This window comes from Cydia splendana, chromosome 23 (genome assembly GCF_910591565.1).
Source record: "Cydia splendana chromosome 23, ilCydSple1.2, whole genome shotgun sequence".
NCBI classification, from domain to species: Eukaryota; Metazoa; Arthropoda; class Insecta; order Lepidoptera; family Tortricidae; genus Cydia; species Cydia splendana.
The window spans coordinates 6,569,924-6,595,921 of NC_085982.1; the positions used below are offsets into that span (position 1 = coordinate 6,569,924).

The window sequence follows — 25,998 nt, forward strand, 5'->3', positions numbered from 1 at the left end:
CGAAAATGTGTTAGTGTGCGTGTTGTGACACTTGTCACTCGTCCGTACACAAAAAGAGATCGAGGTTTGCAAGATTTGTCTCTGACGTGTGTCATTTTCTATGTATTTGTGTCGTCATTACAGATTGGATTTTGTATGTAAGTGTGTGAGAAGTGCGACTGTGTGCACCTTTCCCCCCGCGAAAAATGGCAGAAAGATTTGTACGGTGAGATATCGCTTGGGCCCCTCCCTTCCGATGTGTCGGAAGCCGGTGTTGCTCGAAGCGTATAACACTTATTACACTTACCACTCAACCTTCATAGTAGCTATATCGACTCTCTCTTTCAACTCCTTCTGTCTCGCCTCCTGTTTCTCCTTCAATTGTTTTATTTCCTCCTCTATCTTCTTCGCATTCTCCGCTAGCTCCATCTTCTTCTTCTGTTCTATGTTCAATATGGCTATTTCTGAGTCGTATTCACCTTTTATTAAGGCTTTCTCCATTTCGAGCTACAATTAATTAATTAGGTTTTCAATTAATTTAATTAATGCGGCCTAATGATCAGTTCTCTAAATTGGGCAATAAGTATTAGGTAAGTAGCAAGGGTTAATTAATACTTAGTATATTCGTGATTACATTAATGATGTACTATTAACAATTTAATGAATTGTGTTAAGACAATTATGACATTGACGGGTTATTTTATAGATTTAGAATCAAATAAACTTTGAGTTAATTATTTTTCATAATTGCAAGAAAGTTTTTGCTTACGTCATTAGAGTATACATATTATTAAATAATAAAATGGGTATATGTAATGGCTATAAATATTGTAATATGATTTATTCTTAAACTAATAATTACCATCGTTTATAGAATTTTATTATTTTAACCAAATATTGATCATTTGACAGACAATATAAAAAATCATAATCTAGAAAGTTTTCTGACTTACCTCTCTCAGAATATCATCTTCTTGTGATCTTATTTCAGACATCTTACATTTCAGTTCATGTATCTTAGCCACCAGCTTCTTTCTCTCTTCTTTAAGACCGTCACATTTACTTTTCAAGTCCGACATATTCACGTCCAAATTACTGTCAATCGAATCAGCTTCAACGTCTATCTGTTTCAAACCTTCCTGTATTTGTCGTATCATCTTCTCTCTCTTATTCTGTTCTAGATCTTTCTCGAACTCTTCTAATTCTGGTATATCTGCCATTAGTTCTTTTTTAACGTCGTCAAAACTTTGATTCTTTGTTAAAGTGTTTTCATTTACGAATACTTCGTCAGGTTCGGAGTTGTTTGAGTTTTGTCGTTGTATGTCATCTTTTTCTGTAACTATAGTTGAATGTCTTTGTTCAATATCATTAGTTACATCAGCATCGTCTATCATAGGTATATCTTCTTCTAAACTAAGTTGTTTTTCGATGCCAGCAAATTTTTCTTTTACTTTTTCTTTATTTTCACTAACATCACTATGAGTATTATTGGGAATATTAAAATTAGGTTTTTTCGAGTTGTCAACAGGTGGTGGGGTAGGGAATATGAAGTATTGAGGCGATGGGGTGGGATTTTTGTGAGCGAAAGTGGTCTTTATTCTCGTTCGAGGGCTTTGAGAATTTGGCGATTTTGGCTTGAGGTTTCCTCGGTTGTAGTAGACGTTTTCGTATGGGCTACCTGCAAAATGTAATAAAGTTTTAGTAACAACAAATGTGTGAATTCGCCCAGAGTACTCGTCAGATATACTGTATATTGTAGGAATCCGGCTTAAATAATTTCTAATTGAGTTTTAATTGCGTATGTCGGTCGATACAAGGCTTTAGATACATAATTTACATGATAAGTTCTTTGTCGTCTCCTTCTCGCTTTGTATTTTACCATTATTACCGTAATTCTACAGTTGATATTAATGATGTGTTTATCTTTTAAACCTTTATGTAGTTGCAACAAGGCAAAAGGTAAACATAAAATACATCTTTGCGAAAGCGAATTGAAAGAAGTCTCAAGTAGCAACCGGCACCGCACACTAAATTGAACCATAAACCTATAGGTAAACGGTTCAATTTGAAGAGTGTGGCAGTAGCGAAGCCCTGATGCTGACGGACTCTGCACCGTTTGTTTCTATTGAACGACGCAACATGGTGTTAATGGCACTATGTTTCTTTAACTTGAGCCTTTAACATAATGGCATTAAGGTTCAATTTAGAATGTGATCGACGGCTGTAACTTGTAAATACACCTATCTTATGAAGTTCCGTTTAAAGTGTTGTATCGTCGATTTTAGACTTACCTAAAGGCGAATTACGGTTCAATTTGGAGTGCAATGAAACGCAAGGCTGTCGCTAGTACAGTTATGAAGTAGTTATTACACTTACCTATAGGCGAATTGACTTTATCCAGCTTCCTAATAAGCACAGGACTGGACAATTCGTCCTCAAACACAGGTATACCGATCTCGTCCATACGGCCTCTATGCTCTATGGTCACTTCGGGTGTTAGTGGCTCTATGTTTTCGTAGCTGGATACGTTTCTTTGGGCAGGTAGGGATTGGGACATGTTCTTGTTGTGACTAGTTTCGAATCTGAAACAATTGGTAATTTAATTTATAAGATCCTCAAAAAATGTTTACTGAACTGCGACTATAGGAAGTATTACTGCAATGTTCTGCCGCCAGAGTGCAGCACTAATTTGTTTAGTAAACCATAGAGTAACTTATACATTAGTATGTACCTTACATTGTATGGCCTTAAACAGTTTTTTGACAAGTTTTCACTATGACATTGATGTACCAAGGCGGTTTGTTTACAGGTGGCCTACCGCGAAACGCGAAAATCGAAATTTCTTTATCTGCCTCTCTATCGATCGAATAGAGCCTGCCTCTCTATCGAGCAAGAGTGATAGAGAGGCAGAAACCGAACTTTCGATTGTCGTGTTAGGCGACGGTAGGCCATGTGAGTGACCTAGTGACGCATGATGTGTCATTGATGATGTCAATGAGGTTTGTTTACTGTATGCACTAGTGGTACCACCTACGCAGAGCTTTGCTTAATATTCCCTATTCGCTATATGCGACGTGTGTGGGACTAAAAGCTACTCTCGACGCGTTAAACATGTGACCCAATGTGGGGTCAATTCTAAGGGCTTCAATACTTTTAAGGGTCGGCGTCAGTATGGAAAATGGCGTCGCTTTGCAGTTGCGCCAACGTTGCGTCGGGCAGCAGCCATAGAGTTTACTAGACGCCGACGCTCGGGAGACGCTCGTGTGGGTTGGCACTTAACCCTTACATGCATAGTGTGGCCAAATGTCTACAAAGCATTAGACAGCTCACAGATTAAAAAAAAAGGCTTACGTTCTTGAACGCACCTTTATACCAAACGTCAAGTAGTAGGGTGATGATTTAAGGGTTAAATTTACGCACTATTTTTAATTTATAAAAAATACATTCGTTTTAAGACGAAAAGTCGGAAAGCTTGGAAAAATCCAGGTTGATAATTTTTAGTATGTGATTTTGAACGGTGTTTTCGGGGTTTGTAATTATTTTATATTTAAAAACTTTATCATAGGTATAACACTAATAGTGTACCTTTCTAATGGTAGTAAAAAAATTCATATATTACTGAAAATTACATATTTACATAAATATAATTTAGCCAATTCAACTTCTAACACTGATTTCGCAATGAAAATTGAAGTTACATTTTTTTTTACTATTTTTCCTAGAATCGGCAAACAATTATGTGATACATATATTAATTTCGGGCAAAAAGATAAAATCATGCATTTAAGGGTTAATATCTGAGATCTGTCAAATAACTAATGCGTCCTCTAGCCAATCTGCGACCGGCATTGTTGTGCGTTTATGTAACCATACTTACAGGACAACTCCTATTTATTTAATAAGAAGAGGCGATTTTTAAATTTTTATTTAAGTTATTTACTTACTTGTAATAACCCTCGCTGGTCTGCACAAAGTTAGGGTTGTTCAAAGCGACGCTTCTCGGTAGTGATCCATTTGTGATGATTTTGTTGTGGGGCCGCTTTTCTGTAGGCGTTATAGGTAAACCTGAAACAAAAAAAAATATGTATTTAGATTTTAAATTATTGATTATTTTATACTATAAAGACAGGTTGGTTTTTAGCAATCTATTTATATCGTAACGTCAAAACTGTTGAGCCTGTTTTCATACTTGAGACTTCAATGATTCTGTAAATAGGGTGGTAAGGGCTTATCACTTCACTGTCTTCTAAAAAGGGGGAGGTTCTATATAAAGAAACCGTGAAAATTTAACAAATTTTTCAAGTTCCGTACCCAAAGGGTGAAAAGGACCCTATTACTAAGACTCCGCTGTCTGTTTGTCTGTCCGTCTGTTTGTCCGTCCGTCTGTATGTCAGTCGCCAGGCTGTATCTCATGAACCGTGACGCACAAACGTGATTTTTTTGCCGATTTTTGCGAAATAGTACGGAACCCTTCGTGCGCGAGTTCGACTCGCACTTGGCCGGTTTTTAAAGGATCTTCTGCTGTCAGCGTTTATATAGGTACCTAAAGTCAGTCGTAACTTATGCAAGCAAGAGTCCAAACCTCATAATCTCAAACAATAAAAAAAATAGAAGTTTAGAAGTCAAAACTAGTTTTAAAAGGGAATGACCAATAGATTAAAATATGTACCTGACGCGATCTGCCTCTCGTACTCTGCGCACATGTTGAGTATTTCTTCCAAACGTGCTGTTTCTGCCTCTTTCTGTTCCTCTTCCTTTATCCTATCCTGGTATGCCTGGAATAGATTTAACACATTCACTACCAAGAACACGTAGGGGAGGTAGGGGACCATTGGCAGTCGGGAGGCTCAGGCACCCCTTGTAATCAGTCCTGATTTACAAGGGGGTTCCCGAGCCTCAGTTTTATTCATTAGAAACCTTATTTATGAAACTTTAGAAATCTTAGTCAATTTATTCCATTCTTTTTTTTTTATTATAAAAAATTTATTTTCGTTTCTTATTGTCCATATTTATGAATTTTTGGACTAAAAAAATTTATTTATACATTCCATTCTTACAAATTCGAGTATTAGATACATAATTCAAAATGGAGCTTATAGCACGTTTATGAATATCGCCATTGGTATGTAACTACTTACATACATATATTTTATTTTAAACTTCTATGCCAATCACAAGTTACATAAAATAAAATGTATGTATTTATTAGCCTAAGAATTAGGCAGAATTACCTAATTAAAATTACGGACTGCTAGTAATTCTAACTATTCGCTAGTGACTTACCATGCCGCAAAATAGTTTATCGATCTTCTTAATAATGCTGTTATAAATTTCATTTCTAATATAGAACTGATTGTAACTATTACACTTCATATCATTCCCAACTATGAACACATTCTCATTGCCGGTTTTAATTTCCGCCATCTTGGTTAAAATAATATCTTTCAATTCATCGTAAGATTCTTTAATTTGAGCTTCCAGCTTGATTATTTTACCGTCCATGGAGTTTTCGTGGTCTTTGGTTTCTTTTATATAATGGTTCGTCAAAATGGTATTAATAGTTTTATATATTTTGATGTCGTTTCGTAGTTTGGTAACGATTTCGAGTTTATCGTTTACCGCATTCGTTATATCGATTATTTTATCGAATTTCTCTACTTCAGATTTCTTATCGATGGTCAGCTTTAGTTCTTTTAAAGCTAGAGTGTTTTTCTTTAAATTTCTGACGAATAGCTTCACTAGTTGCTTGTGTGACAATCTTTTTTGAGACACGGTCATTTTGGAGTCCAAAGTGATGTGTTCTTAACTTCTTAGTATCTTGACTGTATTTTTCGTTAAAGTATTTTCTTATTAATGGTTATGACAACAGAACGGTTGACCAACTACTGTGTTAAACCAGCGAATTTCAGTAACTTGATATACTCAATTAATTTTTATAGTACCGAATATAGGCATTTTTTTCATACAGGCGAAAATAATTAATCTAATTTCAATTATTGAAATAATCGATACGTCCGCACGCACTTTAATTTCCATATGATATTATTGAAGTTATATATCATAAGAACAGATATTAAAAGTCTTTTGATATTTTATTTCACTCGTCATAATTTATCTCATAAAAATCACAACACAGCACCACTCAGAACAACTCTCAGCAAAAACTGTCCCGAAATCGAATGACACGAAATCGATCTGACATTGGTCACAGGTATTATATATCGAACACTCTTGTTTTTAATCTTGTACCATCGGATGCACAATTAATTGGATATTTAAGACTTTATATCAACGTGATAAGGTCTAATATTAGGCGATATAATCATTTTTGGTGTATCAGATGACAATCGTTTGAGAATGTGTTTCTTCCGACAAGTTATAACGATTGTTCTTTAGTACGTATTGTTTTAAAAGGCAAACAATCAGTTTGGGAAGTTGATGAGGCGTTTATTTAGGGTTCACTTTAAATATTATTTTCACTTCTCATGCTCAAAAAGTGCACCTTTATGTCGTGCGTAGACGACATAAAATCGCATTTTATGCTCTAGAGCATAAAGTAAAATCATCTATTACGACCCTTATTGACTTAGCAATAAAGTCCAAATTCTGCCATACAAACTGCCAGCCCTGCCGGCGCGCCCCCGACCGGCGCTCTCCCGATCGGCGTGCCCCGCGCCTCCGACCGGCCCAAGAACAATTTTCTTTAGTCTTGAATAAATATACGTTAAAATAACCTAAAATATTTGATTTTTTGTATATTTTCCTCGCAATCGAAGTGAAAAGCAGAGTGTACAACAAGGGCATAAATGTCCATTTTTACCCTCGTCAACTATTTTGGTCTTCGCTTCGCTCAGACCAAAAAATTGCCTCGAGTGAAAATTGGTCACTTTATGCCCTTGTTGTACAATCTACTATTTCTATCTTTAGCATCACTTCTGACAATTAATTATTACTTATTAAAACCCTCAATACTTTTCTAAGTTTTCATCGCTACTATACACACAAACTCTAACCAAACTTTTTTACTTCAACATTTTTTATTATTTTTACTTCAGATAATGTGTTTTGTGTGGTGTTGCGACTGATCTTTAACGATATCAATGTTTTTTATCTCGCACTTCAATACAGGGATTTTTACAAATACAAATCATTTATGGTTGGAAAGTAACTCTATGTAAGTAATTCTATGTTTTCTTTAACTATTTGCACACAAGTTCACTTTTTAGTGTTCGTTTTGCGGTTTATATTATGACTACGATTGATTTTACACTAATTTCGAGCACACACACTTCAAGACTGATTTTGCAAGTTTTTCCATTTTTTATTGTATTTTTTTTAATTCACACACAAGGTTATGTCTTCTGACACGTTTGTCGCATTGACTTCTGCAATACGTTATCACAAGGTACTTAAGCTATTATCACTGATAACATTGTTTCCTTAATTTAGGGTTTATGAGTGTAGTCAGTAGGTATTTAAATAGCGTATTTATAATGTAATATTATCGTGAGATAATGGTAGTAGTTTTTAGCGATTGCCTCATTCACAGATATTGAAATTGTTTAAAAAAAACTGATTCAATATTTATTATAGCAATTTTATTGCCACATCTGATTATCAGATTTTGGTTTTAATACACTCCGACAAGAAACAGTAAAAATATGTACCTATACATATTTAACTCACAAGACTATATAACAAAATTGTTAACAAAATTTTGATAGTAACAAATCGACTATGAATACTATTTTATTTACGATCTTTGTGAAATTTTGTAAAAATATTTCATAATAATACTGAATTTTTTTGCAATTCATTTTTGGCGGAGCCATGGATATTCGCAACTCTGTGATAAAAGTTTTCGTTTCTTTTTACGCAATAATTTTAATTGAATAAAACTGTGTTTATCTAGCAGTGAGTATCTAAGTATTCACCAAATATGAAGTCAAAAATGTAGGTACCATTTCAAACTCATCGAATATATTTTTCTCTTTGGTTTAGTTGACTGTCAATATGAAATCAGGCGTTACTTTGCGGAAATCCATATTAAGTAAATATTTTGATGGTGGTTTGTTATATTAAATTTATTTGCGTATTTATTTTCGCGATGGGAGGATGGAAACACGAATTGCATGAATAAGCAAGTAAGTATAACGGCTTACCAATGATTGACTAGCACCATGGTCTAATAAAACATGGTCTTCTATTCCCAGAGTGACACAGGCCTACGTCACAATAACATGGCCGCTATATATAGCGCTATCGCATATTATCATATAGCGCTGTCGCATGATGACGTAGGCTTGTGTCAGTTAGGTGACCTAGAAAAGACGGGAATAGAGTACCAGGCGGAGTATATTATTATACCATGACTAGCACGTTGTTTTTCGCGGATTAGCAAAGTAATGTATTTTTTACTTGCATTTATCTCATGAAATAAAATTATTGAAACGGATTATATCGCGTATCATTTATCTGTTTGTTAGTCATGAGTTTTATTTACGGTACTTACTGATGTTAGTTACTAATCCCAATAAGGCCTAGTTTCCCCACTGGGTTGGAAGGTCAGATGGCAGTCGCTTTCGTAAAAACTAGTACCTACGTCAATTCTTGGGATTAGTTGTCAAGCGGACCCCAGGCTCCCATGAGTCATAGCCAAATGCCGGAATAACGCGAGGAAGAAGAAGACTTACTGATGTTAGTTTTCACCTTGTTTTTAATTATTTGAACAACAAAGAATCACTAGCTGGATAAGAGCACACAGAACACTAAATAAGTTCACTTGAATGTTTACGGATCAATTGAAAACAATCTTATCACGACTACACTAAGTTCAAAGTCGCATAACATCACATAATTTATTTTTCTCAAAGTTTTCCAAATTGTACGAGTCTATATTCCCGAAAGCGAGAGAAGCGAATGACTTATAATCTCCTTAATCGTGTATTTCATAAAAATACTTAGCAAACTATAGGGTTCACTTCACCTATCTGGCTTTTCTAAATTCAACCTAATCTGTTGTGAAATAGAAACGATATTAGATAGAGCTTGGGTGGGTGATAATCTGATAGTGATAGTGTTTTGTTTATAAGCGATTAACATTGTTTGGAAATGTAGGGCGGAGATAAGATGATAGTGGGCTTATGGAAAATGTTGCTATGAGGATTGGTTCAGGCGCTTAATTTAAGAGAGATGATTTTTTTTAGTTTTCAGTAGATATCTAAGCTGCAAGAGTCGTCAGGACTGGCTAGGCTTTTATATGATTATTTGAAATCGCGAGTCCTTAAATCAGCACCTACAAAGTATTTTTTTAATACACGAGAATACGGTGCGTTCCCTGTATAATGTAACGGTGCGTGTAACGAAGCGTTACACTATCGACCTTCATACTATTTCTGGCACCATACAAATTCTAAATTCCCTTTTGAAATTCAAATCCTATTCCAAATTCCATTCAATGATTTTTATTTTCAGTTCGATCACATACTCTGATCGATAAACATCATTTAATCTAACAGACTGTACTTCCCAAGTTTCTAAACACGACCGTTTAAGTGTGATTTTTATTAGTTAAACGTAAACGTAATAATAAATAATTCATAAGTGCGTGCAGTTCAGTATAGTGCTCGTTTTGTGGCCCTGCACACCTTCCAGATATATATCTACATCATCACCAAGGCACATATTGTAAGTTATTTGATTTCTAACCTTCTGAATTACGAAAGTGTTTTTATACATACCTATCTGTTAACACGTAACCTGTATTGTTACAGGTGCCTTTTTATTTAAATAATAAATACCCCTCATCGCTCTGGATCCTGCCTTTTCATTCCCATCATCCCCGTGAGGCTCCTCTACCTGCCCCCTCACATATAAAGGTAAATCGAGGCCAGTTCCTTTCTCTTCAGGGGGCCTAGCCAAGGTCACAATCGTAGGTACATCGAGAAAAGTCAAACGAAAAAAATCAGGATGACACATGCTACGAAAAGTCACAGTATTAAAGGTGTCGATTGTCATCTTTGGATAGGCCCCATGATCTTAAGCTACATGATACATACCAGTGGCGGCGCGTGGAATTTTTCGCTAGACAACTCGGAGCAAAAAAAAACACCTACATTAAACACCTACATTATGTACTTATTTTTTCATGATAAGCGAAGGTAAAGTAAAGCGCTAGGTGTGTCCTTGGGTGCGTTCTTTTGCAGTTAGTGTATAACCACCTTTGCCATACTTGTCATCACTGACGTCACATGAACAGTGTATGTCGAGTATGACAAAAGCGGATTCCTACTCCTAAATTCCTAACAATCCTAACTAATAAGTTTTATGCAAAAATTTCATTTTTGGTACAAGCTTTTATCGCTGACTATACTTTTCTTACGACAGACAACTAATACTCATCGAGACAATTCTAAAAACCCCTGACACAATTAGGTTGCGTTGTTTCATCACAGAGTTCTTATGGCGACCTTCTGTCTCCATCATCAGATCAGTTCGACAGTATCATATTATTGTATTGTCATCAGAACTACATACAGCTGCCAATTTTCATGACGCTACGATCCTTGGAAGATGGTTAAATTAGTTACCTTAGATTCCATTACATAGTTACATACAGGTCGACCTAATAAAAGCTTGTTAAAAACAAGGACTGACCTTGAAACACCTGCACGAACAATACGCAACACTTATAACACTCAAAAATTCACTGCTTTAGTCTTTATATATAAATATATGCACAAAACTAAGTAAAATCTCATTAAAACCTATAAAACTCTAATAAAAACAACAATAACAACAACTCTTGGCAACAACCGGAATTGTGTGTTGTCATAATATTATTCCATTTTCACCCACGACTTCCAAAACCTATTACTACAAATTTATAAACAGTACTTTCTTTGAAGAAACCCTCGTTATCAAATTACCTTAACTAAACTTGCGACTCCATAATATTCTTGGATTTTGTAATAAAATTTCTTTTTTTAAAGGTTTTTTGAAAATTTGGTATTAATGATAGCAAAATACAATAAAATTTTACCCATTAATTCAATTCAATGTTGGTATGGCAACATTAACCACACGAGCGGCAAACGCGACTCGATTCAAAATTGTGAAACATTACAGTCCAATATAAATCTTACCTTTTTGTATTTAAGGTTTAAATTCAAATGAAGCAGCAAGTGAATACTTGCGCCACTCGCGGACTTTGACTGTGTGCGTGCATTTTTCCAATATAAACCTTATATTGTTACGTTTAAGGTTTTTATTTAAATGAATAACTCGATACAAAACCGTGTTATTTTGAAGCGTAAATACGCGGACTTTCTTTAGCGAACTTTGTGAGCGTGTGCGTGAGTTTTCGTATGTGTGTGGTGGCTCATGAATGAATATTCAAGCTTAAACTTAGTTGCCCGCGCGCCCGCTATGATTAGTTGAAATTTAATCAATAGTGAAGCTTTAGTAAATCGTGTTATCGATACCAAGGTAATACGTAGTGTTTTCATTATGGATATATATGTAGCAATATATTTTAGGCAAGCCGGTGGGAATCGGGTTGTATGAAGCCGCCGCTACTGATACATACCCTGATTCTCCTATTCTCAGCCACATAGCTCCTGTCATAGCTGTTCGCGTATACTGGGGAATACTGCGGGTTCCTATCGAAGGCCGGTGAAGGCAGACACGGTTTCTTCTCTTCTTTATTTATTGTATATGATACATACCCTGATTCTCCTGTTCTCAGCCTCATAGCTCCTGTCATAGCTGTTCGCGTATACTGGGGAATACTGCGGGTTCCTATCGAAGGCCGGTGAAGGCAGACACGGTTTCTTCTCTTCTTTATTTATTGTATATGATACATACCCTGATTCTCCTGTTCTCAGCCTCATAGCTCCTGTCATAGCTGTTCATATACTGGGGAATACTGCGGGTTCCTGTCGAAGGCTGGTGAGGGCAGACAAGTTTTCGTCTCTTCTTTATTGTATATGATACATACCCTGATTCTCCTGTTCTCAGCCTCATAGCTCCTGTCATAGCTGTTCGCGTATACTGGGGAATACTGCGGGTTCCTATCGAAGGCCGGTGAAGGCAGACACGGTTTCTTCTCTTCTTTATTTATTGTATATGATACATACCCTGATTCTCCTGTTCTCAGCCTCATAGCTCCTGTCATAGCTGTTCATATACTGGGGAATACTGCGGGTTCCTGTCGAAGGCTGGTGAGGGCAGACAAGTTTTCGTCTCTTCTTTATTGTATATGATATGATACATACCCTGATTCTCCTGTTCTCAGCCTCATAGCTCCTGTCATAGCTGTTCGCGTATACTGGGGAATACTGCGGATCCCTGTCGAAGGCCGGTGAAGGCGGACAAGGTTTCTTCTCTTCTTTATTTATTGTATATGATACATACCCTGATTCTCCTGTTCTCAGCCTCATTGCTCCTGTCATAGCTGTTCGCGTATACTGGGGGATACTGCGGGTTCCTCTCGAAGGCCGGTGAGGGCAGACACGGTTTCTTCTCTTCTTTATTTATTGTATATGATACATACCCTGATTCTCCTGTTCTCAGCCTCATAGCTCCTGTCATAGCTGTTCATATACTGGGGAATACTGCGGGTTCCTGTCGAAGGCTGGTGAGGGCAGACAAGTTTTCGTCTCTTCTTTATTGTATATGATATGATACATACCCTGATTCTCCTGTTCTCAGCCTCATAGCTCCTGTCATAGCTGTTCGCGTATACTGGGGAATACTGCGGGTTCCTGTCGAAGGCCGGTGAGGGCAGACACGGTTTCTTCTCTTCTTTATTTGATAGGTTACTTTTTTCGTCTTTTGTGTTGTTGATTTTGCCGTAAATGTTGTCTTTCTGGTCGTTGTTAACCTTAAAACAAGAAAATCATAGAAACCGGTTAAACCGTTAACACAGTGTCAAATTGTATTAGTAACCTTGGTAACTCCAGTTATAACCAGTTAACCCTGAGTTAGTGAATGGTGCAAGTGGCCCTAAGTGGATTAAACCGTTAACCCGGTGTCAAATTGTACTAGTAACCTTGGTAACTCCAGTTATAACCAGTTAACCCTGAGTTAGTGAATGGTGCAAGTGGCCCTAAGTGGATTAAACCGTTAACCCAGTGTCAAATTGTACTAGTAACCTTGGTAACTCCAGTTATAACCGGTTAACCCTGAGTTAGTGAATGGTGCAAGTGGCCCTAAGTAGATTAAACCGTTAACCCAGTGTCAAAGTAACCTTGGTAACTAAAGTTATAACCGGTTAACCCTGAGTTAGTGAATGATGCAAGTGGCCCTAAGTGGATTAAACCGTTAACCCAGTGTCAAATTGTACTAGTAACCTTGGTAACTCCTGTTATAACCGGTTAACCCTGACTTAGTGAATGGTGCAAGTGGCCCTAAGTGGATTAAACCGTTAACCCAGTGTCAAATTGTACTAGTAACCTTGGTAACTCCAGTTATAACCGGTTAACCCTGAGTTAGTGAATGGTGCAAGTGGCCCTAAGTGGCACTTTTCAATAATTCGTTGAATATTTCAAGTATTTCAACAACCAAATATGAATGTCAGTCCGTCTCAGTAAGATTTAAAGCCGCCAACCGCAACGTCGGCATGCAGTTGCTATATATACAAGTTGCAGTCGGGTTGCAGTCCGTCTGTACCGGGCCTATTTTAAATATACTTACCTAAATATACCTAATAACTAATCTGCTACTATAAAAAGTTATACATAGTAACATATGATTGTTCTCGGTAAATAATAAGAACAAGAAAATATACGTGACTAAAATTCGTTAAATATTATAATACTCTATGACTCGGTGATCCCATTGAAATTCTCGTAAATTAATCCATATAATATTGACCTAAATAACCTGAATAACCAACTCTCAACTTTCACCCAATAATCAAGTTCATATTAGATCCCATCAACTCTCAATAGTCCTTATACCCTGGCGGGTGCTGCATCTGCGTGCGTCCCATGACACGGGCAAGGGCAGCATCCGCTCGGTGTACCCCTTACATTTCATTAAAGTGTCAAAAGGGTCTCTACGTGTTGACTTCGGCTCCGCGCACGCCTCCCAAAGGTCCGGAACACCATTGTTCCATGATGGGAAAGACATTTCAACCAGTATTTACAACAATTTAAAATAAATTAGTTACCTTTTTAAGTTTAAAATCGTTGCGCGAATTCTCATCAAAATTCCTCACTATATCCTCTATCTTATTTTTATTCCTTAAAGCTACATTAGCATACGGCCGTTTCTCCGTATTATTCTCATTAAGTACTATAATCTTCTGTTCAGTATTCTTCATATAATTAGGTACATTTCTCCCTCCTAACACATCTTTAGCCGGCGTGTTTACTGTTAAGGAGTTCGAACTAAACACTTTGGGTGAGATTTCTATTTCGTTCGACGTGTAAAACTGACTTCTGCCTATTTTCTGTTGTTTGGCATAATACTCGAATTTGGATACTTTAGCCATAATACTAGACATTTTTGGTTGATCGTCTTCTGCGTATTTTCTTGGGGCTACGGGAGGTTTTTTCTTGGCTATTTCGTTGAGGGTCATGTCTAATTCTTGGTCGAGTTGTTGGAGGTTGGTGTCTTTGAAGATTTTTTGGATGTTTGCGTTCTGGTAACATTGGTTCTGGTCTTGGTAACCTGGAAAGAAAACATCACTTGTAGTAGTTACTTTCTCTTTGAGGGTAGGGTGATAGCGACTTAAATACTTAAGACATAAGATTGAATTCACCTTGTAGTACAATAGATCCAATTTTTAGGAATGAATATAAAGCGACGCAAGTGTCTATAAGGATGGTATTCCATTTGTCAAATATCTTGGTCCAATGTGTATTTGCGTCTCACATTTTGCTTGATAGCAGAGTGAGACGCAAATCGCAATGCATATACCTTGCGCTGGTTCGACTGACTTATTAGTGCTAGTACACAATGAATGAGACTCTATCATTATGGGTATAAGGTTAGATTTACCTTGCGCACAGTGTTCATTAGGCTGGTATTGTACGGGAGCCATGGATACGCGGGTCGAAGGGAGGACTGACTTCCAGAGTTTAGCTTCTTATACGAGATAGACTCTACAGTCATAGCTATAAGGTTGGATATACCTTGCGCTGGTTCGGCTGGCTAAGTGCTAGTACAAAGTGAAAGAGATTCTATCATTATGGGTATAAGGTTAGATTTACCTTGCGCGCAGTGTTCATTAGGCTGGTATTGTACGGGAGCCATGGATACGCGGGTCGAAGGGAGGACTGACTTCATGAGTTTGGCTTCTTCGGGGTGGTTGAAGCGGAGGTAGTTGGAACGGCCTATTGTCAGCATGCTTCCTGTAAACAAAATAGATACATACATATAAAAGTGTGTCGCTTAACTTCAAACTCGGGTAAATCCATTCGAACCTCTCAGCAAATAGTCAAATATCTACCCAATTACTTTTTCTTGATACCAAAATCGCATAATCTGACAGATGGATTTAGGTACCCGAGTTTGAAGTTAAGCGACTCAAGTTATTTTGATAAGATTTTTGACCACGTAGTCTCTAAGCGACATTATGCGTTATGCTGTACTTAATAGGGTGTCTATTACCTACTACTTACATGTCGCAGGTGGGGCCGGAGCCGATGGTTACTCGACTGTGGACGTTATGCTGTATACAATAAGGTGTATATTACCTTGCGATAGTCTGTGGGCCTCGGCCCACGGGATACAGGGTGCCCACGCCATGGGAGTTTTCAACGCGACAATGTACGCCGGCGACCCCAGTGCCTATACTAGATAATCTACGCGACATTGGACGTTATGATTTATTTAATAAGACGTAGGTATATTACCTTGTGAGTCTCGTGGGCTTGTCGACCGGCAGACCGTCTAGTAACGTACTCCCACTGGTGGGGTACAGGGTGACCACGCCGTGAGAGTTCTCAACGCGACAGTGTACGCTGGCGACTCCGGTGCCTACTACGTAGATGTCGCAGGTTGGGTTTAAGCCGATGATAAGCAAGATTGGACATTATGATTTATGTAATAAGACGTATATTACCTTGTGACAGTCTCGTGGGCTTGTCGACCGGCAGACCGTCTAGTAACGTACTCCCACTGGTGGGGTACAGGGTGACCACGCCGTGAGAGTTCTCAACGCGACAGTGCACGCTGGCGACTCCGGTGCCTACTACGTAGATGTCGCAGGTTGGGTTTGAGCCGATGATAAGCAAGATTGGACATTATGATTTATGTAATAAGGCGTATATTACCTTGTGACAGTCTCGTGGGCTTGTCGACCGGCAGACCGTCTAGTAACGTACTCCCACTGGTGGGGTACAGGGTGACCACGCCGTGAGAGTTCTCAACGCGACAGTGTACGCTGGCGAGTCCGGTGCCTACTACGTAGATGTCGCAGGTTGGGTTTGAGCCGATGATAAGCAAGATTGGACATTAAGATTTATGTAATAAGGCGTATATTACCTTGCGACAGTCTCGTGGGCTTGTCGACCGGCAGACCGTCTAGTAACGTACTCCCACTGGTGGGGTACAGGGTGACCACGCCGTGAGAGTTCTCAACGCGACAGTGCACGCTGGCGACTCCGGTGCCTACTACGTAGATGTCGCAGGTTGGGTTTGAGCCGATGATAAGCAAGATTGGACATTATGATTTATGTAATAAGGCGTATATTACCTTGTGACAGTCTCGTGGGCTTGTCGACCGGCAGACCGTCTAGTAACGTACTCCCACTGGTGGGGTACAGGGTGACCACGCCGTGAGAGTTCTCAACGCGACAGTGCACGCTGGCGACTCCGGTGCCTACTACGTAGATGTCGCAGGTTGGGTTTGAGCCGATGATAAGCAAGATTGGACATTATGATTTATGTAATAAGGCGTATATTACCTTGTGACAGTCTCGTGGGCTTGTCGACCGGCAGACCGTCTAGTAACGTACTCCCACTGGTGGGGTACAGGGTGACCACGCCGTGAGAGTTCTCAACGCGACAGTGTACGCTGGCGACTCCGGTGCCTACTACGTAGATGTCGCAGGTTGGGTTTGAGCCGATGATAAGCAAGATTGGACATTATGATTTATGTAATAAGGCGTATATTACCTTGTGACACTCTCGTGGGCTTGTCGACCGGCAGACCGTCTAGTAACGTACTCCCACTGGTGGGGTACAGGGTGACCACGCCGTGAGAGTTCTCAACGCGACAGTGCACGCTGGCGACTCCGGTAGCAGGGGATCTAAGGTCCCGTTTTCTAAGGGGACCTTGCATTTTGGAGACAAAGCAAACCGCTTGGAACAGGTGTTCCTGGGGGTGACCTGAGCTGATTAAGCCCGGTTGCCAAGAGGTTCCCCCCAGTAGGTGGGCAGGGGAGGGGGGGTAAAAGTGCCTCCGGCGCGCCTCACTCTAAGCTTTATATCTGCATACATCTCGCAACTATATCAAGTTTGGTGTCATTTTCGTATAATTCGAGGATGAAGAATTCATTTCTGTGACTAAATTTTCACTCACCCATACAAAAAATTCGAGAAATTCAAAATTCAAAAAAAATCTATTGATTTTTTTTTTCGAAAATCCTCAACAAAATGTATACTATGAGGATTTGCTCTAGAAAAAAAATACCTGTGAATAGCCCAGTTCTCCTACTATACAGAATAGGAAACTTGTCAAACATTTTTTTTCATAACTCTGTTAAAAAAAATGTTTTGTGTCGCGCGGCGTACCTGCATTGTAAGAGTGGTATGCAACGTTTAGGATTTTTAAGTATGTTTAGATGATTTCTGATAAGTTGTTATTCTTCTGGTGGTAGATTACATTAATAAATTACTTCTGGACGTGATATATATACATATATAAATAAAGATGTTGGGAAAACTTTCGCTAATAGAGTTAAGTATTATAAATGTGATAAAATTAACATAGGAGATGTTTGACAAAAAATGCGGGTTAAAATAAGATATATATTGTTCGTAATTGCCATTACATGCCCATGAGACTGTGCATTTTAGGTTTTTTTTAATGCAGTTGCACCTCCCTGCGCATTTTGTTTTGCAGCGGCAACGAATAAGCTCTAAACAAGCAGCAGCCGCCGCAGGTAGGCTTGTCCATATGGGCTCCATGTTGTTTGGACCAGCCCCAGTCAGCAGGGCATGGTGGCTGTTGCTGAGGGGCTATAATCTGTCCCCAAACATAGACCAAATCCTACACCGGAACATGCGACACAACTGAAAACCGCCGTGTCGCCGAAATAATTTTCAACCAGGTTGACAAGGTGCAGAAAACCCTAGAGGAAAAGCAAACCGCTCTATGTGCGTTCCTTGATGTTGAAGGTGCTTTCGACAATACGCCCGCAGAGACCATACTCAATGGTATGAAATCAAAGGGAGTAGACGAAACCACCAGATGGGTACATAGCATGCTCTCGAACAGAGTAGCCACTCTGACCATCAATACTATATATAGAGCATGAATTTTATACCACTAAAGGGTGCCTACAAGGAGGCGTTTTATCCCCACTATTATGGACCCTAGCAGTGGACCAACTTCTTGCAATCATGTCAGGCCAAGACTTTGATACACAAGGATATGCCGACGACCTTGTAGTCATCGTCAAAGGCCCTTGCCTCAACACAATATCCAACCTAATGCATGGAGCTCAAAACACAATATTCAAATGGAGTAGAGAAAATGACTTGTCCATTAATCCGAGCAAGACTGTAATAGTCATTTAACCATTCACGAGGAAACGGAAGCTCGATAAACTCACAAAACCAAGACTTAATGGACAAATAATACCGTTCTCGGCAGAGGTCAAGTATCTAGGGGTCACCTTCGACCAAAAGTTAACTCGGAACCCTCACCTGAGAAACATTATACAAAAAGCGAAAATGGCCATGTGGTCACGCTGTCGAATGGCAGGAGCAAGATAGGGCTTAAGACCCAAATTGCTATGTGGTAAACACAGCGGTAGTGAGGCCAATTGTCACCTACGCCTCCGCAGTCTGGTGTAACAAAACCAGCCAAAAGACAGCAATAGACACTCTAAACAGCCTGCAACGCACGGCTTGTTTAACAGTAACAGGCGCCTACTCCTCGACACCGGGAGCGGCCCTAGATGCACTGCTGGACATCATACCACTCCACTTGCAGGTGCAAAAGGAGGCCAAGCAGTGCGTCTACAGAATATGCACACTAAACAGGCCATAATGGCGCTCTCAGGCATTAACCAATCTAAAGGCCTGGGTTTTTGCGAATAGAACCCTTAGCATGCCCACTGATGACACGCACACCGAATGTCATCTCACCAAACTGTAAACAGTAGAAATACCTCCTAGAGACAAATGGATCAACAACCAAATGTACGTCGAAGAGGGAAGCCACATCTGGTATACAGATGGTTCCAAGAAAGGCAATGATGTATGATGTGGGATCGATGGTGAGAGATCTAAGCTCAGAGCTAGCGTCAGCATGGGCACACTGGCCTCAATCTTCGCCATCAACAAATGTGCGGAGATCAACCTGGATAGAAACCTAAGACACCAGCTTATCTACATCAACTCAGACAGCCAGGCTGCTCCGCTGGCACTAGAATCCCTTGAGTCAAACTCAAAACTAGTCCAGAACTGTAAAACAAACCTAAATGCACTGGCTTACTCCAACAAGGTTACACTTAGATGGGTACCAGGGCACTCCGACGTTAACGGAAACGAAGAAGCGGACAAACTTGCTAGAAAGGGCGCAGACACACCCCTGGTCGGCCCAGAACCCTTCTGTGGAAGCACAAAACCAGATGCATATTCTCTGCTCAGCAACTTAGAAAAACGAGAGCAATCGATTGGTGGAAGTTCGTTAAAGGACAAGAACACTCGAAAGCTCTGATCAAAGGGTTCAACAGCAAAACTGCTAAGGAGCTTTTAAGACTCAAAAGGCACAAAACCTGCGCGGTGACCAGAATACTGACTGGACACTGCAAGTTGAACAAACATATGTTTCAAATTGGCAAGAAACAAGATGCGACATGCAGGTTCTGTCAGGAGTCAGTGGAGACTGCAATGCACATTCTCTGTTCTTGTGGACTACTAATGTCAAAAAGAAGTACCTACCTAGGGCGACACGTAGTGCAACCCTATGAGGTACAAAACATTACGGCCCAAAGAATCTGGAACTTTCTGGATGCAACGGGCATTAGTAATGAACTTAAAGGGCCGTCACAATAGATCAATGCTGGTCAATGCGACACTCAAAGGCCCACAACACCACAATAATAGAATATCGGGATCTGGCTACCGCAGACTCACCTCTCGACAACCTCACAGCCTGTTGTCGCACTGTGGCGTTGGCGAGTCACCACCTGTCATTTACAATTTTGAGACTGATTGTTACGGCAGGTGTCCGCTAGTCTCTCCCATAGCCCATTATCCAGTCCATCCAACTTTCAAATCTATAGCCCATGACCGTAGTTCCCATCGCAGCACAAAAGTGCTGCACTGCAATAGTCTTTGCACCTGGCGGGGACCATCTCCGGATGTATCACATTGTGCGTTCGGGGATAGTATCCACCACATGTATCCCTTGCTTTTAGATTAACGTGCCTTAAAGGGCCTCTGCGCTGTTGGCTTCGTCCCCACGTACGCCTCCCAAAGGTCCGGGACCCCATGGTCCCGAGATATGGAAAAGACATACAAATAATAATGTTAATATTATCACATTTATAATACTTAACTCTGTTGGCGAAAGTTTTCCCAACATCTTTATTGATATTTTTAATTTATATTTGTATATATATCACGTCCAGAAGTAATTTATTAATGTAATCTACAACCAGAAGAATAACAACTTATCAGAAATCATCTAAACATACTTAAAAATCCTAAATGCTGCATACCGCTCTTACAATGCAGGTACGCCGCGCGACACAAAACATTTTTTTTAACAGAGTTATGAAAAAAATGTTTGACAAGTTTACTATTCTGTATAGTAGGAGAACTGGGCTATTCACAGGTATTTTTTTTCTAGAGCAAATCCTCATAGTATACATTTTGTTGAGGATTTTCGAAAAAAAAAATCAATAGATTTTTTTTGAATTTTGAATTTCTCGAATTTTTTGTATGGGTGAGTGAAAATTTAGTCACAGAAATGAATTCTTCATCCTCGAATTACACGAAAAAGACACCAAACTTGATATAGTTGCGAGATGTATGCAGATATAAAGCTTAGAGTGAGGCGCGCCGGAGGCACTTTTACCCCCCCCTCCCCTGCCCACCTGCTGGGGGGAACCTCTTGGCAACCGGGCTTAATCAGCTCAGATCACCCCCAGGAACACCTGTTCCAAGCGGTTTGCTTTGTCTCCAAAATGCAAGGTGGTGGACCTTAGATCTCCTGCTACGGTGCCTACTACGTAGATGTCGCAGGTTGGGTTTGAGCCGATGATAAGCAAGATTGGACATTATGATTTATGTAATAAGGCGTATATTACCTTGTGACAGTCTCGTGGGCTTGTCGACCGGCAGACCGTCTAGTAACGTACTCCCACTGGTGGGGTACAGGGTGACCACGCCGTGAGAGTTCTCAACGCGACAGTGCACGCTGGCGACTCCGGTGCCTACTACGTAGATGTCGCAGGTTGGGTTTGAGCCGATGATAAGCAAGATTGGACATTATGATTTATGTAATAAGGCGTATATTACCTTGTGACAGTCTCGTGGGCTTGTCGACCGGCAGACCGTCTAGTAACGTACTCCCACTGGTGGGATACAGGGTGACCACGCCGTGAGAGTTCTCAACGCGACAGTGTACGCTGGCGACTCCGGTGCCTACTACGTAGATGTCGCAGGTTGGGTCTGAGCCGATGGTCACTCGACCTGAAAATGTAAAGATGGGATGTTAGATATACTTTTATAAGGTGAACAATCATTAAAGCAGTTTGAAGAATAATACCCGTTAGCTTAAAAAAAACCGGCCAAGTGCGAGTCGGACTCGCGTTTCAAGGGTTCCATACATTAAGTCCGACTCACGCTTGACTACACATTTCTAATAGGTTTTCCTGTCATCTATAAGTACCTACAGAACTATTTTGTGTATTTTTTTTAATTTTAGACCCAGTTTCGGAGATAACGGGGGGGATGGTCATTTCTTGGCCGTTTTTTCCTTTTGAGGTACGGAACTCTATATAAAAACTGCCCTGATGATATAACCCAAAAGCGGTTTAAATATGATTTCAATATTTTTCCTCGATTCCTATGGTGAACTTGACAAATTGCACCATTTTGATACCGAGTCTGAGTGCCTAACCGTAGGCAAAACTGGGGAAGAATTCAATAGGCAGCGCCATCTCTCTCGCTATACCGTAATTCGTATTCGAAGACGCCGGTTCGATTCCGGCCTCGGCCACCGGAGGGCGTGGTCACTTTTCTTTAGTATGGCATCTATTTCAGGTTATAGCCTACCGTAAACATCGTAAATCGAGATTTTGCTGTCTGGCTCTTTATCTCTCTTGCATATAGCTATCGCTCGAGAGTAGCATCAAAGAGGATAGAGTGTATAGGGACGGATTGTCAAAGTAAATTATGTAGCCACTGTAAATTTACTGCCATCTTTCGACTGAACATAAAACTGTTAGAACGCCATTTGACTTTGATCATTATTCTATCACTGATATGTGTTAACTTATTAAATATTAATATTAACGCCATCTACTCCACTATAGGCCAAAGGTATTTGCAATCTTTTCGAGCGAAGGCGCCATAACCTCCAGCCTACTCTCGAGTAGATGGCGTTAATATTAAAATTTAACAAGTTAACATATATCAGTGACAGAATAATGATCAAAGTCAAATGGCGTTCTAACAGATTTAATCGTCTGTCGAAAGATGGCAGTAAATGTACTGTAGCTACACAATTTACCATGACAGTAATACTCTATTTCAAATTCTCTTTGGTAGCATATCAGGAAATTAAAATTTTCAATGTTCGCGACAACATGACTTACCCTGTTTGATAGGATGGAGTGTAACCGCGGTGCTCAGCCTGCCCGTGCCCAGGCTCACGAGGTGAGGAGTGTTCGTAGCCACTCTGTAATAAAGAGAATACATATTTTAAACATTAAAAAAAAGTCTACAGGTAAAGAGAGCATGTATTTTTCATTGTAAGTAACTTGGGGTAAAATTGGGGTGTCGTTTGATAGGAGTTACAAAAATAATACGATTTTTTGCGAACTATTTTTTTCCCAAGGATTCGTTGGCAAAATATTGAGTTTTCAAGCGCAAATTTTAGTTAAAGACTTGACCTTTACAGTCCATCATGTCTAGTTTGCTACACTTCGGATCCATCCATCTTCCTCGCGTTATTCCGGCATTCTGCCACGGCTCATGGGAGCCTGGGTTCCGCTTGTCTTCGAATCCCGAGAGTTGGCGTAGGCACTAGTTTCTACGAAAGCGACTGCCATCTGACCTTCCAACCTAGAGGGTAAACTAGACCTTATTGGGATTAGTCCGGTTTCCTCACAATGTTTTCCTTCACTGAAAAGGGACTGGTAAATATATTGGTAATATTTGGTAAAAACTCATTGGTACGAGCCGGGGTTTGAACCCGTGACCTCCGGATTGAAAGTCGCACGCTCTTACCGCTAGACCACCAGCGCTTCTGTAGTTTGCTACACTTCGGATATTTAAAAAAATCACTTCGCTCTGCATTGAACATGTCTCCCTCGAAGATAATTTGTATGTTGCATTTTTGTTCGTTGTATTGTATATACATAATATCAAACATATCAGTGTGCTTTAATGTAACGAGTACAACTTAACAGTTTGACATTCTATCCTACTGACCGCCTCTGTAATCTAACATTAACATATTAACACAAACAACTCTATCCCTTCCTGCATTAGCTTAAAGTCCATAATTGCTTGTCGATATATTACAAGGATCACAAGTAATAACAGTACAGAGCGATGACTTCATTCTATTAGCATAACGCCTTATCGCCTTCTTAGTAATCGACAGTGTTTGTATTTATATCTTTTGAATTCTTTGCCGACTCGTATGAGGTAGTTTAAATGTTATCTATACTTTTCTAAGTTCAAGGCAAACAAAGTGCAACTGGTATGGATCCCAGGTCACGAGGGATTCATAGGCAATAAAAATGCAGATGAACCTTATAGGTCTGGAACCATTCGTGGGGCTCTCACAGGGAACCATTACAACGGCTATCAAAGACCATACTAGGACCAAACATCAGGAAGAATGGGACAGTCTGACGGGTCTAAAGCGCGCAAAGCTCTTTATGCAAGGAGTAGACTCCGGTTGGAGCAAAAAGCTTTGGAAACTTAGCAAAAGACAACTCCAAATCATAACAGGGGTGTTTACTGACCATTACGGGGTCAAAGGAATTCTGGCCAAGATGGGACACTCTGACAACACTGATTGTCGTATGTGTGGCGAGACAGTAAAACAGTATTTTTTAAACAATGCTGAGAAATCTAAGAAGCTGATATTTGGCATAAAACTTAGCTTTGAATTCAAAGGTTTTCAAAAGCTGCTATACCTACGCTGCTTTTCCCCACCACAAGTTATTCTAGATAGACAGGAGTTTATTATTTCATAATGATTTAGTTAGCTACGCGAGGCAGGAGGTTTCTGGAGAAACGCACAGTTGAGGACTGCCACCCATCCAATTATTTTTTCACCACACCAGCTCGGAAAGGCTTACTTTGCACTTCAAAAACTGATAGCAAAGTTGCATTTTATTCACATGTGAGGCAAAGTAATCAAATGCAAATTTTGAGTTGTTTTCTTATGTTTGCTGGTAGAATTGACTTATAAATGATGATTTTGGATGATAAATATTTAATTACATTCATTCATTTGGATTTGATTTGGTTTGATTTTGTTTGATATTTTACATTTAACATTTGTTTCAGGTTGGTGTGGTGAAAAATTTTGTGTTTCACTCGGGAGCAAATTTTGTTTAACCCTCGTGCTTTGAAACCCTCGCAACGCTCAAGATTCCACTTTTCGAACCACTCGCTACGCTCGGATATCAATATTAGCAAGAGCGGATAAACAACAACTTTGCCCCCTTGTAAAACCAAATAACTATTAACACTCCGGCCGTTTAGCTACTTTTGCTTTTGCAGTGTGTATATCTATGTGTAAATTCATGTAGGAATTAATATACACATAGCCACAGCCATCACATATCATTAATGAACATAACACCAATAGCAATGCTCGATCCTTATGAGTTCTCAATAATATCTAGTTGTAACCGGTTGCAATATGACGCCGACACCCGAGTTGCGAGTAGAGCGTAGGACATACGATATGTAACACTAGAGCACTAAATGGGTGGTAATGTCTTTAACTGGCTTGTGGGTAGCTTGATTGGTTTGCTTGTTTTGAGACCACAATAGCTATTAATTAATTTAACCACGACGGAGTGATGATACTGATGATACCTATGTATACTCTGTATCTTTAGGTATTTAAATAAAAGTAAACAAAATCTACCCAAATGGCTCCTCAAGCCATCATTTAAGCTAGTTATTTTTTTTTTAGTAATACCACTGTATATATCTTGTTGAGGATAGATGAAAACATTACACGATCAAATAATGTAGGTTAAAGTCAGGTAGTTCAGTGACTGATCCAGGCGGTTTTGTAATTGGTCGATTAACCAATAACTCATGGTCTAATAAAACATGGTCTTCTATTCCCAGAGTGACACGGGCCTACGTCACAATAACATTGCCACTTTATTTCAACATAACATGTTACATGGGTACATTATATCTATGGTTAATAAGTTAAATTATTTCTTTATAATTTTATAATTTTCATTTATATGTATTTTATCTTAAATTTTACAATAACACGTCATTTTTAATTATTCGTTAGCAATATCTTCCGATTCACGACTGAAATTTCAGACGTTCGGGTAATTCTGTTTACACTACTGACAACACAGGATAGCGCTGTCACATTTGACAATTCGGATCTAG

General features: G+C 39.4%; 2 protein-coding genes and 1 long non-coding RNA gene across 6 annotated transcripts in view; 1 reads left to right on the forward strand and 2 right to left on the reverse strand.

The window, feature by feature from the left end:
- LOC134801793 (pleckstrin homology-like domain family B member 2) overlaps window positions 1–16,207 on the reverse strand; it is a 43,751-nt gene extending 27,544 nt beyond the window's left edge. Inside the window, exons 1-9 of one of the 4 annotated variants that reach the window (XM_063774391.1) lie at window positions 16,052–16,207; window positions 15,198–15,338; window positions 14,153–14,655; window positions 12,671–12,862; window positions 4,649–4,754; window positions 3,924–4,044; window positions 2,356–2,561; window positions 933–1,657; window positions 287–486 (exon numbers count right to left, since the gene is read on the reverse strand). In XM_063774391.1, coding sequence (XP_063630461.1) covers window positions 287–486; window positions 933–1,657; window positions 2,356–2,561; window positions 3,924–4,044; window positions 4,649–4,754; window positions 12,671–12,862; window positions 14,153–14,655; window positions 15,198–15,333 — 2,189 coding nt within the window. In that variant the 5' untranslated portion in view covers window positions 15,334–15,338; window positions 16,052–16,207. Of the gene's footprint in view, window positions 1–286; window positions 487–932; window positions 1,658–2,355; window positions 2,562–3,923; window positions 4,045–4,648; window positions 4,755–5,262; window positions 5,773–11,566; window positions 11,685–11,705; window positions 11,884–12,670; window positions 12,863–14,152; window positions 14,656–15,197; window positions 15,339–16,051 lie in introns of those variants that run through there. The other 3 variants (XM_063774393.1, XM_063774394.1, XM_063774392.1) reach the window with 3 other exon arrangements.
- Window positions 9,330–9,795, forward strand: LOC134801921 (uncharacterized). Its single transcript, XR_010145752.1, has 2 exons — window positions 9,330–9,561; window positions 9,593–9,795. It is a non-coding gene; the product is annotated as an uncharacterized LOC134801921 (long non-coding RNA).
- Window positions 16,208–21,412: 5,205 nt separating the features above from the next.
- LOC134801874 (pleckstrin homology-like domain family B member 1) overlaps window positions 21,413–25,998 on the reverse strand; it is a 75,664-nt gene continuing 71,078 nt past the window's right edge. Inside the window, exons 3-4 of the mRNA XM_063774526.1 lie at window positions 22,989–23,071; window positions 21,413–21,861 (exon numbers count right to left, since the gene is read on the reverse strand). Coding sequence (XP_063630596.1) covers window positions 21,665–21,861; window positions 22,989–23,071 — 280 coding nt within the window. The 3' untranslated portion in view covers window positions 21,413–21,664. The remainder of the gene's footprint in view (window positions 21,862–22,988; window positions 23,072–25,998) is intronic.